The following is a 20,914-nucleotide window of genomic DNA, read 5'->3' as shown; positions in this document are numbered from 1 at the left end:
CCGATCAGTCCTTCGTAAGTTAATAGTATGTCATTTTTCTTATTTCTCAGAATTAACCCCCCCCCTCCTAATAGATCGGATCCGTTCCAATTATGTAAATCACGTATGTAAGACTTCTGCTTATTTTTCCCACCAAGTTTCATCCCGATCCCTCCAATATAAGCGTTTTCCATGATTTTAGGTTCCCCCACCCCAAACTTCCCCCAACGCCACCATATCCAGTCAGGATTTTAAATAAGAGCTTTGAGACACGATATCCTTCTAAATATCAAATTTTATTGAGATCCGATAACCCAATCGTAAGTTAAAAATACCTCATTTTTTCTAATTTTTCAGAATTAACCCCTCCTCCAACTACCCCAAAGGGAGCGGATCCGTTCCGGTTATATCAATCATGTATCTAGGACTCGTGATTATTTTTCCCACCTAGTTTCATCCCGATCCCTCCACTCTAAGTGTTTTTCAAGTTTTAGTTTTCCCCCTCCCAACTCCCCCTTTAATGTCACCAGATCTGGTCGGGTTTTAAATAAGAGCTCTAAGACACGATATCCTTCTAAATATCTAATTTCATTGAGATCCGATCACCTGTTCGTAAGTTAAAAATACCTCATTTTTTCAAATTTTTCAGAAATATCCCCCCCCCAACAATCCCAAAGAGAGCGGATCCGTTCCGTTTATGTCAATCATGTATTTAGCTCTTGTGTTTATTTTTTCCACCAAGTTTCATCCCGATCCCTCCACTCTAAATGTTTTCCAAGTTTTAGGTTTCCCCCTCCCAACTCCCCCCCCAATGTCACCAGATCCGGTCGGGATTTAAAATAAGAGCTCTAAGACACGATATCCCTCTAAACATCAAATTTCATTGAGATCTGATTACCCGTTCATAAGTTAAAAATACCTCATTTTTTGTAATTTTTCAGAATTTTCTTTCAGAATATAATATCTGAAAAATTAGAAAAAATGAGGTATTCTTAACTTACGAACGAGTGACCGGATCTCAATGAAATTTGATATTTAGAAGGATATCGTGGCTCAGAGCTCTTATTTAAAACCCGACCGGACCTGGTGACATTGGGGGGGGGAGTTGGGGGGGGGGAACCTAAAACTTGGAAAACACAGAGTGGAGGGATCGGGATGAAACTTGGTGGGAAAAATAAGCACAAGTCCTGGATACATGATTGACATAAACGGAACGGATCCGCTCTCTTTGGGGTATTTGGGGGAGGGGGATCTCAATGAAATTTGATATTTAGAAGGATATCGTGTCTCAAAGCAATTATTTTAAATCCTGACCGGATCCAGTGACAATGGGGGAAGTTTGGGGTAGGAGAACCTAAAATCATGGAAAACGCTTAGATTGGAGGGATCGGGATGAAACTTGGTGTGGAAAATAATCAGAAGTTTTACATACGTGACTTACATAATTGGAACAGATCCACTCTATTGGGGGGGGGTTAATTCTGAAAAATAAGAAAGAATGATGGATTTCTAACTTACGAAGGAGTGATCAGATCTTCATGAAACTTCATATTTAGAAGGACCTCGTGGCTCAGATTTCGTATTTTAAATCTCAACCGGATCAAGCTTAATTGGGGGGGGCAGTTGGGGGGACTAGAAATCTTAGAAAATACTTAAAGCGGTGACATCAGGATGAAACTGGATGGTAAGAATGGAAACCTGTCTAAGATACGTGACTGAAATAACCGGACAGGATCTGCTCTCTTTGGTGGAATTGGGGGGGGGGGGGGTAATTTTGAAAATTGAGGTATTTGTAACTTACGAAAGGGTGACCAGATCTTAATGAAATTTGATATTTAGACGGATCTTGTGCTTTAAAGTTCTAATTTTAAATTCCGACCAGATCCTGTGACATTGGGGGGAGTTGGAGGGGGAAACCAGAATTTCTGGAAAACATGAAAATTGGGGTATTTTTATCTTACGAATAGATGATCGGATCTTAATAAAATTTGATTTTAGAAGGAATTCATGTCTCAGAGCTCTTATTTCAAATCACGACCAGATCTTTTGACATTGGGGGGAGTTGGAGGGGGAAATCTTGGAGAAACACTTTGAGTGGAGGAATCGGGATGAAGCATGGTCGATAGAATAAACAAATGTCCTTGATACGTGATTGACAGAATCGTACTGGATTCGCCCTCTTTGGGGGAGTTGGGGCGAGGGGCTCATTGATTTGGCGAGTTTGGTGCTTCTGGGCGTGCTAGGACGATGAAAATTGGTAGGCGTGTCATGGAGTTCCACAATTTGACTTGATAAAGTCGTTTTCCCAGATTCGACCATCTTGGGGGCTAAAAGGAGAGGAAAAATTAGAAAAAATTAGGTATTTATAACTTACGAGTGGGTGATCGGATCCTAATGAATTTTGATATTTAGAAGGCCATCATGACTCAGAGTTCTTATTTTAAATCCTTTCCGGCATTAAGCCTCTTATTTTCCTTTTTAAATTAATCTATTGATTCATAGAATTTTGTTAGAGCTCATACCATATGATCTCTTGGCTCTTAGCTCTTCTCGCCTCGTCACAAGTGCCATATGAGCTCTTAGCTCTATATGAGCTCTTAAAATCTGGACTGAAATTATCGATACCGTTCTTTATAGGTAGGAATTTTTTCATACACTTCAGTTACAATCTTATCCTTATCTTTTGACATAAATTCTTTCAATGACTTCCATTTCTGCTCATCAAATTCATGGAAAACGTTTTAAATACGTATTTAAATTGCGCATTTGAAAAGGCGGCCTTTGAAAGAGGTAAGCATTAACTGTGGTCCGCGTTGTCTGTGCCCAAAGGACATGGGAACTAATTAAAAGTCAATAGCTAAGTTCATGAATGTTAAATCATCATTGATGACTGTCACAGTGTAAAAATATTTTCCCTTTACTGTGCTGACTGCATAGATGACTGGAACAGTTACATCCGCAGGACTTTGCTTCTTAGGGAATTCCAATTTCGTCAGCAATAGTTACAGCTTAGGGGTATAAGCCTAGAGAAGGAAACATGTTAAGAAAACATTTTATAATACGCACAATAGCTGTAGCTAACACCTTTTGCATGGATCCACCCTATACTTTACCGCCAACCCACCTTCCCCTAAAAAGCAAATATATAGTCCAAATTGTATAAAATCAATGCATTCTGTCACCCATCACTTGTTTTCCGGTTCTTCTTTTAAACAGATAATTCAATTAATAAGTACAAGGCATGAAACAAGAGAGACGCATTGGGAGAATAGAGGGAAATATATATTTTCGACTGTATATTTACACATTAAGGTGGGGGATAAAATAAAGGGGTTTCCATGCAAAATCTGTTTGCTACAACTGTTATGCATATTGTAAATTGTTTTCTTATCATGCTTCCTTCTCAAACATGTTTCCTTTTTAACTCGTAAGTTAAAAATGCCTCATTTTTCTAATTTTTCAGAATTAACCCTCGCCCCCACCCCCCAAAGAGAGCGGATCCGTCCCGGTTTTGTCAATCACGTATCTAGGACTTGTGCTTATTTTTCTCACCAAAATTCATCCTGATCCCTCCACTCTAAGCGTTTTAAAAATTTTAGGTCCCCCCTCAATTCCCCCCATTGTCACAGGATCCAGTCAGGATTAAATATAAGAGCTCTGAGACACGATATACTTTAAAATTTCAAATTTCATTAAGATCCGATCACTCCTTCGTAAGTTAAAAATACCTCTTTTTTCTACTTTGTGCAGAATTGACCCTCCCCAACTCCCCCAAAGAGGAGGGATCTGTTGCGGTTATGTCAATCACGTATCTAGGACTTGTGCTTATTTTTCCCACCAAGTTTCATCCCGATCCCTCCACTCTAAGCGTTTTCCAAGATTTTATGCCCCTCCCCCTCAATTCTCCCCAATGTCACCAGATCCAGTCGGGATTTAAATTTAAGAGCTCTGAGACACGATATCCTTCCAAATTTTCATTGAGATCCGATCACTCCTTCGTAAGTTACAAATACCTCATTTTTTCTATTTTTTTTTTCAGAACTAACCCTAGCCCCCCCCCCCAACTCCCCAAAACAGATAAGATCCGTTCCAGTTATGTCAATTATGTATCTAGGACTTGTGCTTATTTTTTCCACCAAGTTTCATCCCGATCCCTCCACTCTAAGTGTTTTCTAAGTTTTAGGTTTCCCCCTCCCAACTCCCCCCCAAATGTCTAATTTTTAGACATTTTGACATTTAATCATTTTTCTAATTTTTCAGAATTACCTCCCCCCCCCCCAACAACCCCAAAGAGAGCCGATCTGTTCCGGTTATGTCAGTCATGTATCTAATACTTGTGCTTAATATTTCCACCAAGTTTCATCCCGATCCCTCAACTCTAAGTTTTTTCCAAGTTTTAGGTTTCCCCCTCCCAACTCCCACCCCCCCCCCAATGTTACCAGATCTGGTTGGGATTTAAAATAAGAGCTCTAAGACACCATATCCTTCTAAATTTCAATTTTCATTGAGATTCGATCGCTCGTTCGTAAGTTAAAAATTCCTCATTTTTTAATTTTTCAGAATTACCCCCCCCCCCAACCACCCTAAAGAGAGCGGATCCGTTCCATGTATCTAGGACTTTTGCTTATTTTTCCACCAGGTTTCATTCCGATCCCTCCACTCTAAGTGTTTTCCAAGATTTTAGGTTTCCCCCTCCCATATCCCCCTCCAATGTAACCAGATCTAATCGGAATTTAAAATAACAGCTCTGAGACAAGATATCCTTCCAAACATCAAATTTCATTAAGATCAGATCAACAGTTCGTAAGTTAAAAATACTTGTATTTTTCTATTTTTTCAGAATTAATCGGCAACCACTCCCCCCCCCCCCCAGATGGTCAAATCGGAAAGTACCTAAAGTAGCAAAACAGGGACCGACAGACCGACAGACAGGCCAACAGACCGGCCAACAGAATTGGCGATTGCTATATGTCACTTTGCTAATACCAAGTGCCATAAGAACACCATGTATGAAAATCACTGAATTTAAAAGCCAAGGAAGCGTAACCCGGTTTGCAGCGGTAGCAAGCAACAAAGTAAGAGACAATTATATCCTTTAGTAAAAACTACAATAACCCATAACTCCTACAAATAGAGTCAAATCAAAACAAGAAGTAAATTATTAGAACCGCCTTGTCTGAAACCCCTATCCAGAAAATTTACCGTCTCTTGGCTTGAACAACAAGGAAAATATATTGGCTTGAAAATCAAGAAAAGTGGCTTCAACCACGATATTCCGAATATTCGGATCTTTTTTTTTCTTTCTGGTTTTCATCCTCAGATAGCTTGGCATTAAAATATCACCATTCTATGAAAACGGTATAAAATGGCTCATTTTTAACGGAAATTAATGTGGTTAAAAACCGTATGTAATTATAAAAATAATTTTAAAATTGAATCAAGTGTTTACGAAAAACTGCATTTTCCATATACAATATTGACCAAAGATGTCATAACCGTAGGTTGTAGCAAGGTTCTCAATTACTATTCCAACTAAGAAAAATCCATAGGTTTTTTTTCTATTTGTAATTTCATAGTATCTAGTAAAACCTGGGTTGCAGTTGTAGCTAGCAAACTGGGTTGCGGTGGTAACTAGTAAACCGGGTTGCAGTGGTAACTAGCAACCTAGTAAGAGACGATAACATCCCTTAGTATGTACAATCAAGATGCCATTCCTATCATACACTTCGTGGTGCAAATTTTTAATGATGAAACTTAATTAAGAAGTAGCTCCTATTAAAAGTAATCAAAACTACGAAAGAAAAGTTTTGATAACAAGACAAATATAAAAGCAATTTACTTTTTTTGTGTGGTGAATTTAAATAGGTAAAATTCATTTTAGTTTAAACTGCCCTACAAAAGTTAAAAGACTGAGAAAATCTGCCTAATGTTTCAAATTACTAGTGATGATAACGAAAATTATTATATTAATTTGAGCACATAATGAAACACAATTGAACAATCTATGTAATTTTTTTTCCCCCTAAGAATAATGGTCATGATATGTGTTTATTTGTTTTTATTGAACTTTTCATATTGATCCTTTCTTATCATTTTCATACCTTATTTGATTTTTCACTTTTAGTTTAGTATTTAAAACTTTTATAAATTTTTAAACTTTTAATGACTATTTGAAACTTTTAAGGACTTTTGTTGATTTCATTGAACTTTTCACATGTTATTTGATTTTTCGGACTAATCATATCCCTCCACGTTTTAGAATATCGGGAGAAGGCTTATTCAAACAAAATTTGGATCCTCTAGAGGCAGTTTTTAGGTAGCCAAAAGGGTCGTACCATAGCAAACTGTTGTCTTCAGCAATTTTGGGACACAAAACAATAACTTTGGCCTAAAAAAGGCCACTAAACAATAAAATAAAAATTTACAGATAGTCAATCGCTTTAAAATTGTCGAAACTCTGTATATCTTCCAAGTTGCAGAGGCAGTAATGCAGCATGTTAGCGAATTTTTGCCTAAAAACACAAATAGCCTACACAAAACGAACTGTTAATACAGACATCGGCTTGCTTGAATAATCAAATATACATACTAAAATCTATCTATCTATATATATAAAAATGCTATGTCTGTTACACTTTGTCTGTTAATCGGATTGCTTGAATAATCAAATATCTTTGAAAAGACAACAGTATTAAAAGAGATTAAATTTCTTAAAGAGTAAAAAACCGGTAACTTAAAAAATCTTTCTATCTATCTATCAATTTATAAAAATAAGTTGTCTCTGGGTTATGTCTGTTACACTTTGTCTGTTAATCGGCTTGCTTGAATAATCGAATATCTTTGAAAAGACAACAGTATTAAAAGAGATTGAATTTCTTAAAGAGTAAAAAACTGGTACCTTCAAAAATCTATCAATCTATCTATATCTATATATATAAAAATAAGTTGTCTGTCTGTGTGTCTGTGGGTCAGGTGACGTCATGTTTCTGTGTTGACTGACGTCATGTTTTCAACTGACGAAATTACAGACCGGGACATCGGGACACAAATGACGACCGGGACACCGGCACATCTATATATATAAAAATAAGTTGTCTGTCTGTCTGTGTGTCAGGTGACGTCATGTTTCTGTGTCGACTGAAGTCATGTTTTCGACTGACGAAATTACGAAATTACATTGGGACACAAATGACGACCAGGACACCGGCACATAGGGAATATAAATGACGACCGGGACACTCAAAGAGAAAGCGACCGGGACACAAGGAATGTTTGATTAGCAATCACCATCAACAAAGCACCGGGACACAAATGACGACCGGGACACAGGGAGTATAAATGACGACCAGGGCATAAGTAAAAAAAAGCTAAAAAAAAACTAAAAAAAGGTAAAAACTACAAAAAAACTAAAAAGAAAAAAAACTAAAAACTAATAAAAAAAAATTAAAAAAACTAAAAAAGAAAAAAAATAAAAATGGGAAAAAAATGAAAAATAAAGGAGAAAAACAAAACTAAAAAAAAATAAAAATAAAAAAAATAAAAAGAAAAAAGAAAAAAAACTAAAAAAAAGTAAAAACCAAAAAGAAATAAAAAGAAAAAAAGGGGAAAAATACAAAAATTTATTTCATCATATACCATTTGAAAAACGAATGTATAGCCTATACAAACCGGGACAACGGGATACAAATGACGAACGGGACACAGGGAATATAAATGACGACCGGGACACAGGGACACAACTACAACGGGGACGCGAGGGGGCACAGGGGGATATATAAATGACGACGGGGACACAGGGAATGTTCGATTAGCAATCACCATCAACAAAACTCAAAGGCAATCATTAGAATCATGAGGTATAACTAAAAAAACTGAAAAAAGGTAAAAAACTAAAACCTAAAAAAAAGACCAATTCAAAAACGAATGTATATACAGACCGGGACACCGGGACACAAATGATGACCGGGACACCGGGGACACAGGGACACAAATACAACGGGGACGCCGGGGGGCACAGGGGGATATATAAATGACGACAGCGACACAGGGAATCGTCGATTAGCAATCACCATCAACAAAGCTCAAGAGCAATCATTAGAATCATGAGGTATAGATCTGAATACGGATTGTTTTCCCATGGACCATTATATGTTGCATGTTCAAGAGTCGGTAAACCTGACAATCTATTTATATGCACAGACAATTGGAAAGCAAAGAATGTTGTATATTCGCAAGTTTTACGTAGTTAAAAACATATATATATAAAAATAAGTTGTCTGTCTGTCTGTCTGTGGATCAGGTGACGTCATGTTTATGTGTTGACTGACGTCATGAAATTAGTTGTCATTTTTGCTTTGACGGTGACGTCATTCAAGATATTTAAGACATATGTTCACGTAGAAATCTATTAATGTTTAAGTTTACAATGACTGATGAACTTACAATGGCAAAAGCCGATGAAGATGCTCAAAGAGTCTATGCCAAAAAACTTGCTGCTGATAGAGAAAGTCAGAAAAGAAAGCGTGCCGAGGAACTACCAGAGCAACGCGAAAGCAGACTTGCTGCTAAAAGAGAAAGTGAAAAAAGAAGGCGTGCCGAGGAATCAAAAGAACAGCAAGGAAACAGGCTTGAGGCTGATAGAGAAAGAAAGAACAGAAAGCGTGCCGAGGAACTACCAGAGCAACGCGGAAGCAGACTTGCTGTAAATTCAATGGTGAAACAATGGGAATGTGTTGCGCCTCAGGAAAAGTTAAACTTCCTCTATTGGCTGCACCACCAGAGCCATTGAAGACTTTCCTTACTGGAACTACGTCAGAATCTAAGCGTTTTTTGTCAAAAATCAGAAAATACAACTCATGTTTCCAAATGACGTCGCTTGGAGCCCAAATCGAAAATCCAGATCAATTTATGTCTACTTTCAAAGTAAAAGGGCAAATTTATCTTAGAGCAGGGTCTCTTCTACCATTCTCAGGCGAGAATCATAAATTTTTACGATTGTACTTCATCAGTGATAGAAATTCTGAATTGAATGCACGTTGCGAAATTTCTATTGTATGTTGCATCTTTGAGGGTCGGTAAACCTGACAATCTTTTTATACGCACAGACAATGGGACAGCGAAGACTGTTCTATATTCACAAGTTTTACGTAGTTAATTTGTATTGTATCTGTCTATCTATCTATCTATATAAAAACGAGTATATCTATCTGTATGCATGTTTGTTTGTTTGTAAAAAGAGCGTTTGCATATGACGTGATTATTAGTACATACGGCTTTGTATATGGACAGACAATGGGAAAGCCAAGAATGTTGTATATTCGCAATTTTTACGTAGTTTGAAACTCATATATAAATCTATCTATATTCACAGGTGGGACACAGGGACACAACTACAATGGCGCGTAACTAATATGGCGCGTAACGACTTACGCGCGTGGGGGGGCTTGGGGGGGCGCGAAGCGCCCCACCAACTAGGTGTTGGGGTGGCGCGAAGCGCCACCCCAACAGCTAGTATATATATAAATGTTATGTCTGTTACACTTTGTCTGTTAATCGGCTTGCTTGAATAATCAAATATCTTGGAAAAGACAACAGTATTAAAAGAGATTGAATTTCTTAAAGAGTAAAATTGGTAACTTATAAAATCTATCTATCTATCTATATCTTCTATATATATAAAAATAAGTTGTCTGTCCGTTACGCCAGATTATATCTTCTATATATATAAAAATAAGTTGTCTGTGGATCTGTGGATCTGTGGATCAGGTGACGATCCACAAAAAAGGTAAAAAACTAAAAACTAAAAAAAAAAACTGAAAAAACTTAAAAAAGGCAAAAACTACAAAAAAAACTAAAAACTAATAAAAAAAATAAAAAAGCTAAAAAACTAAGAAAACTAAAAAAACTAAAAAACTAAAAAACTAAAAAAACTAAAAACTAAAAAAAAAACTTAAAAAAAGGAAAAAACTGAAAAATAGAAGAGAAAAAGAAAACTAATAAAATTAAGAATAAAATAAAAAAAAATAAAAAAGATAAAAACTAAAAAAAAGTAAAAAGAAAAAACGAAAAAAACTAAAAAAGCTAAAAAAAGGTAAAAACCAATAAAAAACTAAAAAGAAAAAAAGGAAAAAAAAACTAAAAAAACTAAAAACTAAAAAAAAAACTTAAAAAAAGGAAAAAACTGAAAAATAGAAGAGAAAAAGAAAACTAATAAAATTAAGAATAAAAATAAAAAAAAATAAAAAAGATAAAAACTAAAAAAAAAAGTAAAGAAAAAACGAAAAAAACTAAAAAAGCTAAAAAAAAAGGTAAAAACCAATAAAAAACTAAAAAGAAAAAAAGGAAAAAAACTAAAAAAAATTTTCATCTAAAAAACTAAAAAAAACTAAAAAAGGTAAAAACTAAAAGAACTAAAAAAGAAAAAAAACTAAAAAAAGGAAAAAAACTGAAAAATAAAGGAGAAACAATCTAAATAAATGACGACACTCAAAGAGAAAGCGACCGGGACAAAAGGAATGTTCGATTAGCAATCACCAAAGCACCGGGACACAGGGAGTATAAATGACGACGACCGGGACACAGGGACATAACTACAAAGGGGACGCCGGGGTGCACAGGGGGATATATAAATGAATAAAATTAAGAATAAAATAAAAAAAAATAAAAAAGATAAAAACTAAAAAAAAAGTAAAAAGAAAAAACGAAAAAAACTAAAAAAGCTAAAAAAAAAAAGGTAAAAACCAATAAAAAACTAAAAAGAAAAAAAGGAAAAAAAAACTAAAAAAACTAAAAACTAAAAAAAAAAACTTAAAAAAAAGGAAAAAACTGAAAAATAGAAGAGAAAAAGAAATGTAATAAATATATCTGGACGACCATAGAGACGAACATACGAAATAGCATCTTGAGCATATTCATGCATTTGACGGGGACTGCCAGCATATGACGAAGGTAAAATCGTTAATCTTCCAACGTTTGTGGTATTACCGTCATTTACAACTGCATCTTGCAAATGAATGTATTGTTCAGAGCGGAGCTTGGTCTGATTCAGGCGGATATATAGCAAACGTTCTGATTCAATTTTAGCATACATATCAACGACATATTGGTGAAACAATTGACGGCATTTTAAAATATAATTGTCTTCTTCCTGCCGAATCATTAGTCTATAGGAATAATAATGCATTGCACTGCATTTTTTATCATTTCTTTTTTAGTGGCTGGATTCATCAATTTAATATTAAAGTGATAGCCGTGGGCTCCATCCCAAAAAATGATAAGATGTTGTAAGGCATCGTAGCATCAATGAGTTTCAGCAATACTGTTTTGCCACAACTCATAAGGTACCTGTCACTATAACCGTTGTTTTATATTTCCATTGGAAAAAAAAACTTTTTTTTTAGGTATTCAGTTAAGTATCACTAAAGCTATTATATAAACTAAAAAATATTTATGGTGTCTGAGTAATAATATTAATCTTTAAATTCAAACCAGGAAAATACCTGAAAATTTTGAAATTGGTTTTAAATAATCTTTCTGTTTAAAATTACAATTGTCTCCTAGAATCAAATTGCAAACTCCTAAAGCGCGTATCCCTATAACCGTTATCTTATATTTCCATCAAAAAACCTCAATTTTTTATATTGTTGTTTTCAGTTCAGAAACGGTAAAGTGATTATATAAACTGTAAAAATCTTTATGGTGTCTAAGTAATAATATAAATTCTTTAATTCAAAATCAGAAACATTTTGAAATTAGTTTTAAACAATATCTCAGTACGAAGCAATAATTGTCTTAAAATGGAAACATATATATTGTTTTAAAGTGTATGGTATGTTTATACTTTGAACACTTTCGATTATATGATCATAGTCTAAATGCTCCCTGATTACATCCCGGGACATTGATTTGAGTGAACCGTCAGAGTCATTGAAGGCAAGTCTTGCTAGTCTCCAAAACCATTTTTTTTTTGGAGGTAGTTTTCGAGTATAATTTAATATTTCCCTGAGTCTTTCTTGGTATATTATTTTAGCATCTATTGGTGTTACAAGTGAATAATAAAGTGTATCATTTTCTAAAATATATTTGGCTATGGCAAAAAAGTCTTTGATATGAAAAAAAAAAGAAGCAATTTTCAAGGCTGTCTCAAATTGCACACTCCCTTCTACGTTTGGGTTGGCTCCATTGCTCAGCAGTAGCTGACAAATATCCAGTGTGCCTTTTTCATCAGCGTAATGCAAAGCAGTTTTTTTATTACTATCTTTCAGATTCGGGTCTGCCCCATTGCTCAGTAGTAGCTGAAAAATATCCAATGTGCCTCTTTCAGCAGCAAAATGCAAAGCTGTCCTTTTGTAAGAGCCGTCCTGTATATTAGGGTCGCCTCTATTGTTGAGCAGCAGCTGACAAATATCCAATTTGCCTCCTTTAGCAGCATAATGCAAAGCTGTTTTGCCGTGCAAGTCTTTAACGTTTGGGTCAGCTCTATTGCTCAGCAGTAGCTGACAAATATCCAATGTGCCTCTTTCAGCAGCGTAATGCAAAGCTGTCTGTTTGTAACTGTCGTTCTGTATATTAGGGTCGCCTCTATTGTTGAGCAGCAGCTGACAAATATCCAATTTGCCTCCTTTAGCAGCATAATGCAAAGCTGTTTTGCCGTGGAAGTCTTTAACGTTTGGGTCAGCTCTATTGCTCAGCAGTAGCTGACAAATATCCAATGTGCCAATATCAGCAGCGTAACGCAAAGCAGTATTTTTACTACTATCCTTCAGATTCGGGTCTGCCCCATTGCTCAGTAGTAGCTGACAAACATCCAATGTGCCTCTTGCAGCAGCAAAATGCAAAGCTGTCCCATTGAGAAAGTGTTGTATATTAGGGTCGCCTCTATTGTTGAGCAGCAGCTGACAAATATCCAGTCTGCCTCTTTCAGCAGCATAATGCAAAGCTGTGTATCCCTGCCTATCTTTCAGATTCGGGTCTGCCCCTTTACGTAGCTGCTTTTGGAGAATGTTCAGTTTCGTGTCTTCTTTTTTCATTTCTTTTAATAATGTGTTTTTCTTGTTTGATGCTGAAAAGACAAAATAATCCAATAGATGAAAAAATGCTCTTGAAATTCTGTTACACCGCATGTTTATGTCGTTTTATTTCTGTAATACACTTGAGACTATATTGTTTCATTAAAATCCCGAGTCGGGTTGTTTAAATCGACCAAAAAAATAGCTAATTTCTAAATTTTCAGTTATATTTCAGGTTTGATTTAAAATATTAATATTATTGTTGAGACACCATTAATATTTTTGCAGTTTATGTACTAACGTTAGTTATTCTGAAATCAAAACTAAAATTTAAAAAAAGATTTTTTTTAATTGAAATATAAGACAACGATAATAGAAGTACGTACTTTAGGAGGTAAGCTAATAAAGTTTGGTTCGAGAAGACAAATATGAATTGAACTGAGAGAATGTTTAAAATTAATTTCAAAATTTTCAGGTGTTTTTCATAAATTTGCGTCAATTAGACAGCAAACAAATATCAATTTAAATTTTTGCATAAGCTTTGATAATAATTTTTTTTTAATATTTTACAGAAATTTTATATATCTGCATGTGATATAAGCCTTATTCAGTCCAGAGCTTTAATTGTTCAGCAGTAGCTGACAAATATCCAGTGTGCCTTTTTCAGCACCATAATGCAAAGCTGTTTCGTCGTACTAGTCTTTAACGTTTGGGTCAGCTCTATTGCTCAGCAGTAACTGACAAATATCCAGTGTGCCTCTTTCAGCAGCATAATGCAAAGCATTCCTTTTATAACTATCCTTCAGGTTCGGGTGTGCCCCATTGCTTAGCAGCAGGTGACAAATATCCAATGTGCCTCTTTCAGCAGCAACATGCAAAACTGTCCTTTTGAAAAAGTCCCGTATATTAGGGTCGCCAATATTGTTGAGCAGCAGCTGACAAATATCCAGTGTGCCTCTTTCAGCAGCATAATGCAAAGCATTCCCTTTATCACTGTCCTTCAGATTCGGGTGTGCCCCATTACTTAGCAGCATCTGAAAAGTATCCAATGTGCCTCTTTCAGCAGCAAATTGCAAAGCTGTCCTTTTGAAAAAGTCCTGTATATTAGGGTCGCCAATATTGTTGAGCACTAGTTGACAAATATCCCGTCTGGCTCTTTCAGCAGCATAATGCAAAGCTTTCCCTATATCACTATTGTTCAGATTCAGGTCTGCCCCATTGCTTAGCAGCAGCTGACAAATATCCAATTTGCCTGTTTCAGCAACCAAGTGCAAAGCTGTCCTTTAGAAAGAGTCCTGTATATTTGGGTCGCCTCTATTGTTGAGCAGCTGAAAAATATCCAATGTGCCTCTTTCAGCCATATAATGCAAAGCTGTTTCGTCCTACTAGTCTTTAACGTAGATTTAAGTTATTCGAATACTTGCCCGACACTCGACACTGGAGGGTATTAAATTCCATTGAATTATAGATTTATAAATTGGGGATCGTTGGGTGGAACTAGAGATACACCTGGGGACAATGAAGGAACTGTTGGATGAACGGAGCCAGTGGCCTTTAGATTTATTACTATTAAAATAAGATAAAAAGTGGGGAGGAAGATTTTTATAGTAAGCGGAGTATGCAAGGGATAGATTTAATTTTTTGATGATTTGTTTAAAAGATATAATACCAAAATCGGAGCACAAGTCCTTGGTGGGATATAGTCGTGGCAACCAAAAAACTTCTTTGACGGCGCGGTTTTGAGCAGATTTTAATTTATTGGTAACTGAAGGATAAGTATTGCCCCATACAGATCCGCAGTATGCGATATATGGGCAAATAAAGAATAATAAAGGGTGACAAGGATATCGGGAGGAAGAAAATAATTCACACGATTAATCATACTTACCTGTCGCAAAATTATGGCTCTGATATAGGACACATGTGTTGCAAATGATAGGCAGGAGTCTGTGTGGACACAAAGAAACTTGGCAACTTTGACCTGCGGGAGGAGATTGGTAGAATATTTTAGGCCAAGTGCTGGCTGAGCTTCATTTTTTTTTGTAAGGGTTTCGAAATAATACCACCTGACTTTTCTTGCTGTTAATGGTCATGCAGTTAACGAGACACCACTCCTGTAATCTATTCAGAAGGGTTTGAGTAGAGGTGACAACGGATGGTAAATTAGGACCGGTGATGAAAAAGTTGCTATCGTCAGCAAAAAGTACTGGGTGCACTGATGGACTCAGGTCCGTAATCAAATCATTAACATAAAGGAGAAAAAGTATTGGACGAAGAACAGAGCCCTATGGGATGCCCCTCCAGACAGGTAGGGGATGTGAAGTCACCCCGCCCAGTCTCACACTCTGTACTCTACCAGAGAGATAAGAGCCGAACCATGAGAAAGGATCTCCACGAATCTCTAGGTTATTGAGTTTACTTAATAAAACACTGTGATCAACCATGTCAAAGGCCTTTGAAAAATCCAGAAATAAGCCCAATACAGTATTTTTAAGGTCAAGTTGGGAACGTATAAACTGTGTGGCGTCTATTAGTGCATGAGCAGTTGAAAAATTGGCACGGAAGCCATATTGATGAGGAGAAATCAACGAATTTGATGAATGATTCCCAAATACAAAGGGAGAAAGACGTCGGAATATAATTCTCTCGAGCACCTTAGATATAACTGGGAGAAGTAAGATTGGAAGATAATTGCTTATCTCAGACCGACCGCCTTTTTTATGAATCCGGATAACAATTGCTGATTTAAATATTTCTGGGAAGACTCCATTGGTCATAAACAGGTTTGCTATGTGCACAATCGGTTCACAAACATAGGAAGATACGGTCCTAAGAAGATTATTATTTATACCAAAGAAGTCAGGTGTACTACTATTAGAGAGAGATTCAATAACTTGAAGCACCTCTTTGCGATCAGTTGGAGAGAAAAATATGGATCTGGGATTCTTGCTAGGGTGTACTGACCGTGAGCAGGAACAGGAGTTAGCATTTGGAATATTAGTGAAATAGTTATTAAAAGCATCCGGTACTGAAAGTGGGTCAATTAATCTGCCAATGATGTCCCTAAGGTTAATAGGAGCAGATCTTGAATTCCTTTTTTTTTAAAGAATTTCATTTATTGTAGACCAAATTTTTTGCAAGTTCCGTTTGCTGTGAGAGATTTTTGAATAATAATAATTTTTCTTTGCTTCCCGGATGAGTTTGGTATATATTTTTTGTATTTTTTATTTAGTCAGGTCAATAACGCTACTGGTTTTGCAAGCTAACTTATGTAGGTCATTTTTTCGGTATGAAGAGATTATCAGGCTATTTGACATCCAGGCGCGTATATGGGTAGTTTTTCAGTTTGATTTACGAACTGGAAAGGTTGAACTGATAAGATCACTCAATCTCTGTGTAAAACTACTTGTGGCTGAATTAACATCCTGACAATCCAAAGTCTTGGACCAGTCGAAGGATTTCAAACAATCCGTGAACCGGTTCATATTCACAGTATTATATATTCTATTAGACGTAGGGGTAATAGTTCTCCGGGGTTGAGTAGCTGATAGGGAGGGTAAGGAAAAATAGATTGGAAAGTGATTTGAGAGGTCAGAAAATATTATTTTGGAGGACAGGTGGTTTCCCAGGGAAGTGGATACAAAAATGTTATCAATTAAAGTAGCGGCAGACCTCATGGGATCAACTCTAGTAGGAAAAAAATTGTGGGAAGAAGACCACTTGAGGTAAATTTTTCAAAGAAGGTATTACAATCAATGTTATTTCTAACGTTTAATAAATTACAATTTAAGTCCCCAAAAACTATTGCCTTCTTTTGTGGTAAATTAATAAAACTAGAAAAATCATCAAACAGATTACAAAAGAAAGGTGTCGGAAATTAGGGTGGTTTATAAAATAACGAAAAAATAGAAGAATTCTCGTCTAAACTTATGTCGACGATTATTGAATAAATGCATCTATTATTTATAGGTTGCGAGAACAAGAATTTACAGTCTAATAGTCTGGTGAATTTTAGACTTGATCGGATGTAAAGAGAAATGCCACCAGAGGACTTGGTTAATTTTCTTTCAATATGAATAGCTTGAAAGCCAGTGAGGGAAAATTCATTAGTATCATCAATTTCTGAAAGCCACGTCTCCGTTATTCCAATTACGTCGAAAGGGCAGTAACCATTTGTTAAAATTAGCCCACTTATCCTGTATACTAATTATATTAAAGCAAATTATATTAAGTTTGGTCTCTTCCATTAGCTTAGGTTTCACATTTTTCACAAAATCAAAAGTGTCGAGATATTTACAGTTAATTTGGTTTAAAGGGCTATCGGGCTAGCTAAGGTGTTGGTGAAAAGATTATTTTGGTCATCGTAATAATTAAAAACAACATTATTGCAAAGTGATAAATTAGTAAGAAACGTAAAATCTTGTACAGTACTTGTACTTGTGTTTGTTTGACTGTTCATTTCTTAAGCAGTAGTTTCTGTGCTTCTGGACATTTATACGAATAACAGGGGTGGTCGGAGGAGCCACAGAGAGCAAATTTCATGACAAGTTGACACGTGTATTCTTTGGAGTTCTGGTGGTCACCAGCGCATTTAGAGCATCTCGGGGAAGCTTTACAGTTATTTGCAGTATGGCCGTAGCACTGGCATTTGTAGCACTGGGTAGGCAAAAACTTGTACTCAGTTATGGGTAGACGCTCGTAACCAATAACAAGGGGATTCTCAGTGGCATACTTTAGGTGGTCACGTGACTCAAACTTTAATCGAAAAGACCTCGTTCTTCCTAACTGAACAACTTCTGTACGGTTATTAGCAAGATCGCATAGGTCACTTTAGATGTTCCGTCAGGCACTCGGCGTACTATACCGAAAAAGGCAGGACTCTTCACTTTAGCATTAATGGATTGGTCTGCTTTGCTTAATGCATCTGCCAAAGTATTGGCGGCACCCTTGTCTAACAGAAGCTTTTTCCCCCACTGAGAACCCCCACAAGCTTTATCGAGGAAATCTTTTCGAGGGTCAGGATTATTCAGGTTTTTTGGTGGATATTTCACAATAACTGAATAGGAAGGTTTTGCGGGTGGGGGAGGCTTTATTTCAGGAATAGTTTGCACGACTGACCTTACTTTATGGTGTTCAGTGAAGATTTTAAATTCCATGTAGAGTTCATTAACCTTTCAAGTTAACGTAGCTGTTGTCTCCCCTGGCACACATGGGATCTGATCTGGCTCGAAAATCAGATACTGAGGTAGGCTGATCTTTTTTTCGTCACAAAGATCAAAGGCTCGAACCATATCGCTTACATTATCAGTCACTTTGGGGCACTCAGTTACCCTAGTAATAGAGGCGTCAGCCCAAAAAATCTTCTTTGCTTCAATTAACATCTCTCCTTTGTAAAAATCGCAAACAATTTTTACGATATTATCAGCTAAACAACCTGCATTTCTAGGCCGTGAAATGAAATTCAACACGGTATTCAAGACAAGTCTTTCACCTGGCATCATCTGGTGAAATGATCAAATTTCATCTAAATGCGTGGGTGGGGCCACAATAGTTGTCAGTAAGGGCAATAGTAAATCAGGTAGTAATATTCACAAGATGTATATTCACAAGTTGCGTACACAATTCCATGTAGTCGTGTCCTGGTTTCCCTGTCATCATTTGTGTCCCAGTGTCTCGGTCTGTAATTTCTCTTTGAGTGTCCCGGTCGTCGTTTATATTCCCTGTGTTCCGGTCGTCATTTATGTCCCGGTGTCTCAGTCTGTAATTTTTCTTTGAGTGTCCCGGTCGTCATTTATATTCCTCGTTTCCTGGTGTCCCGGTCGTCATTTGTGTGCCGGTGTCCCAAATCAACATGAATGCTTCATTCTCCGCCTGCTTCTGGTGAATGTACCCGGTCTGACTTCCTTTGAGTATTTTAGATCTGTAAACGGTACTATGCATGACACTTACCGTAATGCTTGCCAAGCTCTGAGTATATTGGAGAATGACCAACACTGGGATAACTGCATCAATGACGTGTGCAAAACGTCAACTCCAAGTGAAATTCGTGTATTGTTTGGAATAAACCTAACATCGTTGATGTTAAAAGTAAAGATCACCATATAGTAGTGTCTAATGTTAATTTAAACCTGAAATTTTGGAAGGGTAACTACCTCTCGGAACGTTTTTATGTTGGTAGACTCCAGGATTAAAATTTGAGTAAAAACTTCTAGGAAAAGTTGAACACTAAACTTGAGAGTTTAAAATTTGACAATATGGAAGATGGATGGAATAATTTCAGAAAAAAAATTTGTGAAATTTCTGATGGTGTATTCGGGAAGAGTGATAAGACTGCAACTAGCAATATTAGTGAAAAAGCTTTAGCTTTGATAGAAAGTAGAAGAGGTTTTTATAAGAATTATCTGTGTGATAGGTCTTATGAAAACAAAAGGAATATAAAGAAAGTGGAGAAAGTATTAAAATATGAACTAAGGAGATGTGAACTGGAGGCCATGGATAAAATTGCTGAGGAACTGGAGGATGCGGCTAGACGCCATAATTGTATATATTATAGTGGCATGTAAATAAATTGAAAGGGAGTGGCCAATCCGGACTAGTCACAGTTAAAGATAGAAATGGGGCCACGATTAGTGATAAGGAAAATTTAAAGAAAGATGGGTGGAACATTTTGAGAATATGCTAAACCGAGATACAGTTTTTAGAAAAAGATATAGATGAAAATATAAAAGTTTGTGATACCTTGGATGTGAAGGAATATTTGTTTAGTGAGGAAGAATTAGCGACAATACTAAAAGGATTAACAAATAATAAGGCTCCAGGTGCTGATAGTATAATTAATGAGTTTCTTAAATATGGTGGCTCTGAGGTTAAGAATAAGCTACTGAAGATTATGAACATGATTTTTGGAAAAGGGGAAGTACCCAATGATTTTAGGAAAACCTTAATTAAGCCACTGTATAAGAAAGGTGACAAGAGAGAGTGTCGTAATTATCGTGGCATGAGTCTGGTCTCTGTTGGTAGCAAATTACTGAGTAATAAGATACTTTTTGGACTGAGATATGCTGTAGACAGAATTTTAAGGGAAGAACAATGCGGTTTTAGAAATGGTAGAGGATGTGTCGACCAAGTTTTCACTCTTAGGTTAATAATTGAGAAGTCCCTTCGTTGTCAAGCCCCTTTGGTCCTCAGTTTCATCGATTACGAGCAAGCTTTTTATTTTGTTTATAGAAGAGCGTTAACAAAGGACTTATTGTTATATGGTATACCAGAAAAAAACATTAAAGTGGTTTGTGCTATGTACGAGAATAAAACTGCTGCGGTTAAGGTGGGAAATGAGGTTAGCAACTGGTTTTGTATTAAATCAGGAGTTAAGCAGGGTTGTGTTCTATCCCCTTTTATGTGAACAATTTTGATAGACTTTTCCTTAAGGAGCACAGGAAAGGCAATTGGAGACCAGGGAATCAAATAGGGAGGGAAAACGCTCCTGGACTTAGATTATGCTGATGATTTAAGCATATTAGATGAACGTGTGAGCCAAATGAATGAATTTTTAGAGGTTTTGCGAGTTCAGGGTGCTAAAATAGGCTTGAAAATTAATGTTAAGAAGACTAAGTCACTAAGGCTAGGAATAAGTGAAGATGAAGAGGTGACATTAGGTAACGAAAAGATTGATCAGGTTGGGAGCTTCACTTACCTTGGTAGTAATATTAGTAAATATGGTGGAAGCAGTGAAGATGTTAAAAGTAGAATAGCTAAGGCTCAGGATGTTTTTTCACAGCTAAAAAAAAAGTTTGGAAGAATAGAAAGATAAGTCTGTAAAACAAGATTAGAATATTGGAAGCTAAAGTGATGACAGTGGTCAAATATGGCTCTGAAGTATGGGTGCCCCGAAAAGCAGATGAAAATTTAATAGATATTTTCCAGAGAAA

At 36.3% G+C, this 20,914-nt stretch overlaps 3 protein-coding genes across 3 annotated transcripts in view; 1 reads left to right on the top strand and 2 right to left on the bottom strand.

Annotated features, from left to right (window-relative positions):
* Positions 1 to 4,909: 4,909 nt before the first annotated feature.
* The window catches only part of LOC136028852 (centromere-associated protein E-like), a 76,382-nt gene continuing 60,377 nt past the window's right edge, over positions 4,910 to 20,914 (top strand). Inside the window, exon 1 of the mRNA XM_065706788.1 lies at positions 4,910 to 5,054. The gene's annotated coding sequence lies outside the window, so the exon portion shown is untranslated. The remainder of the gene's footprint in view (positions 5,055 to 20,914) is intronic.
* On the bottom strand, positions 11,331 to 13,109 carry LOC136028851 (putative ankyrin repeat protein RF_0381). Its single transcript, XM_065706786.1, has one exon. The coding sequence runs from the start codon at positions 13,098 to 13,100 to the stop codon at positions 11,748 to 11,750; it is 1,353 nt and encodes a 450-aa protein (XP_065562858.1). The 5' UTR covers positions 13,101 to 13,109; the 3' UTR covers positions 11,331 to 11,747.
* LOC136029601 (inversin-like) lies at positions 13,682 to 18,142 on the bottom strand. Its single transcript, XM_065708104.1, has 2 exons — positions 17,781 to 18,142; positions 13,682 to 14,267 (listed from the first exon to the last, which is right to left on the bottom strand). Exons 1-2 carry the CDS (start codon positions 18,140 to 18,142, stop codon positions 13,682 to 13,684), a joined length of 948 nt encoding a protein of 315 aa, XP_065564176.1.

This window comes from Artemia franciscana, chromosome 7, assembly GCF_032884065.1.
Source record: "Artemia franciscana chromosome 7, ASM3288406v1, whole genome shotgun sequence".
NCBI lineage: Eukaryota > Metazoa > Arthropoda > Branchiopoda > Anostraca > Artemiidae > Artemia > Artemia franciscana.
The sequence above is the reverse complement of the archived record's forward strand: the minus strand, read 5'-3'. Positions and strand labels throughout refer to the sequence as shown.

What these genes read in the sequence shown, in the direction of transcription:
- LOC136028851 (XM_065706786.1), bottom strand. Translation starts at nt 13,100, where the DNA reads ATGCGGTGTAACAGAATTTCAAGAGCATTTTTTCATCTATTGGATTAT.
- LOC136029601 (XM_065708104.1), bottom strand. Translation starts at nt 18,142, where the DNA reads ATGGAATTTAAAATCTTCACTGAACACCATAAAGTAAGGTCAGTCGTG. An exon ending in TTGCTAATAACCGTACAGAA is followed by an intron (nt 14,268 to 17,780) that starts GTTGTTCAGTTA and finishes CTCTTTCTAAAG; the next exon opens with GACAGCTTTGCACTTGGTTG.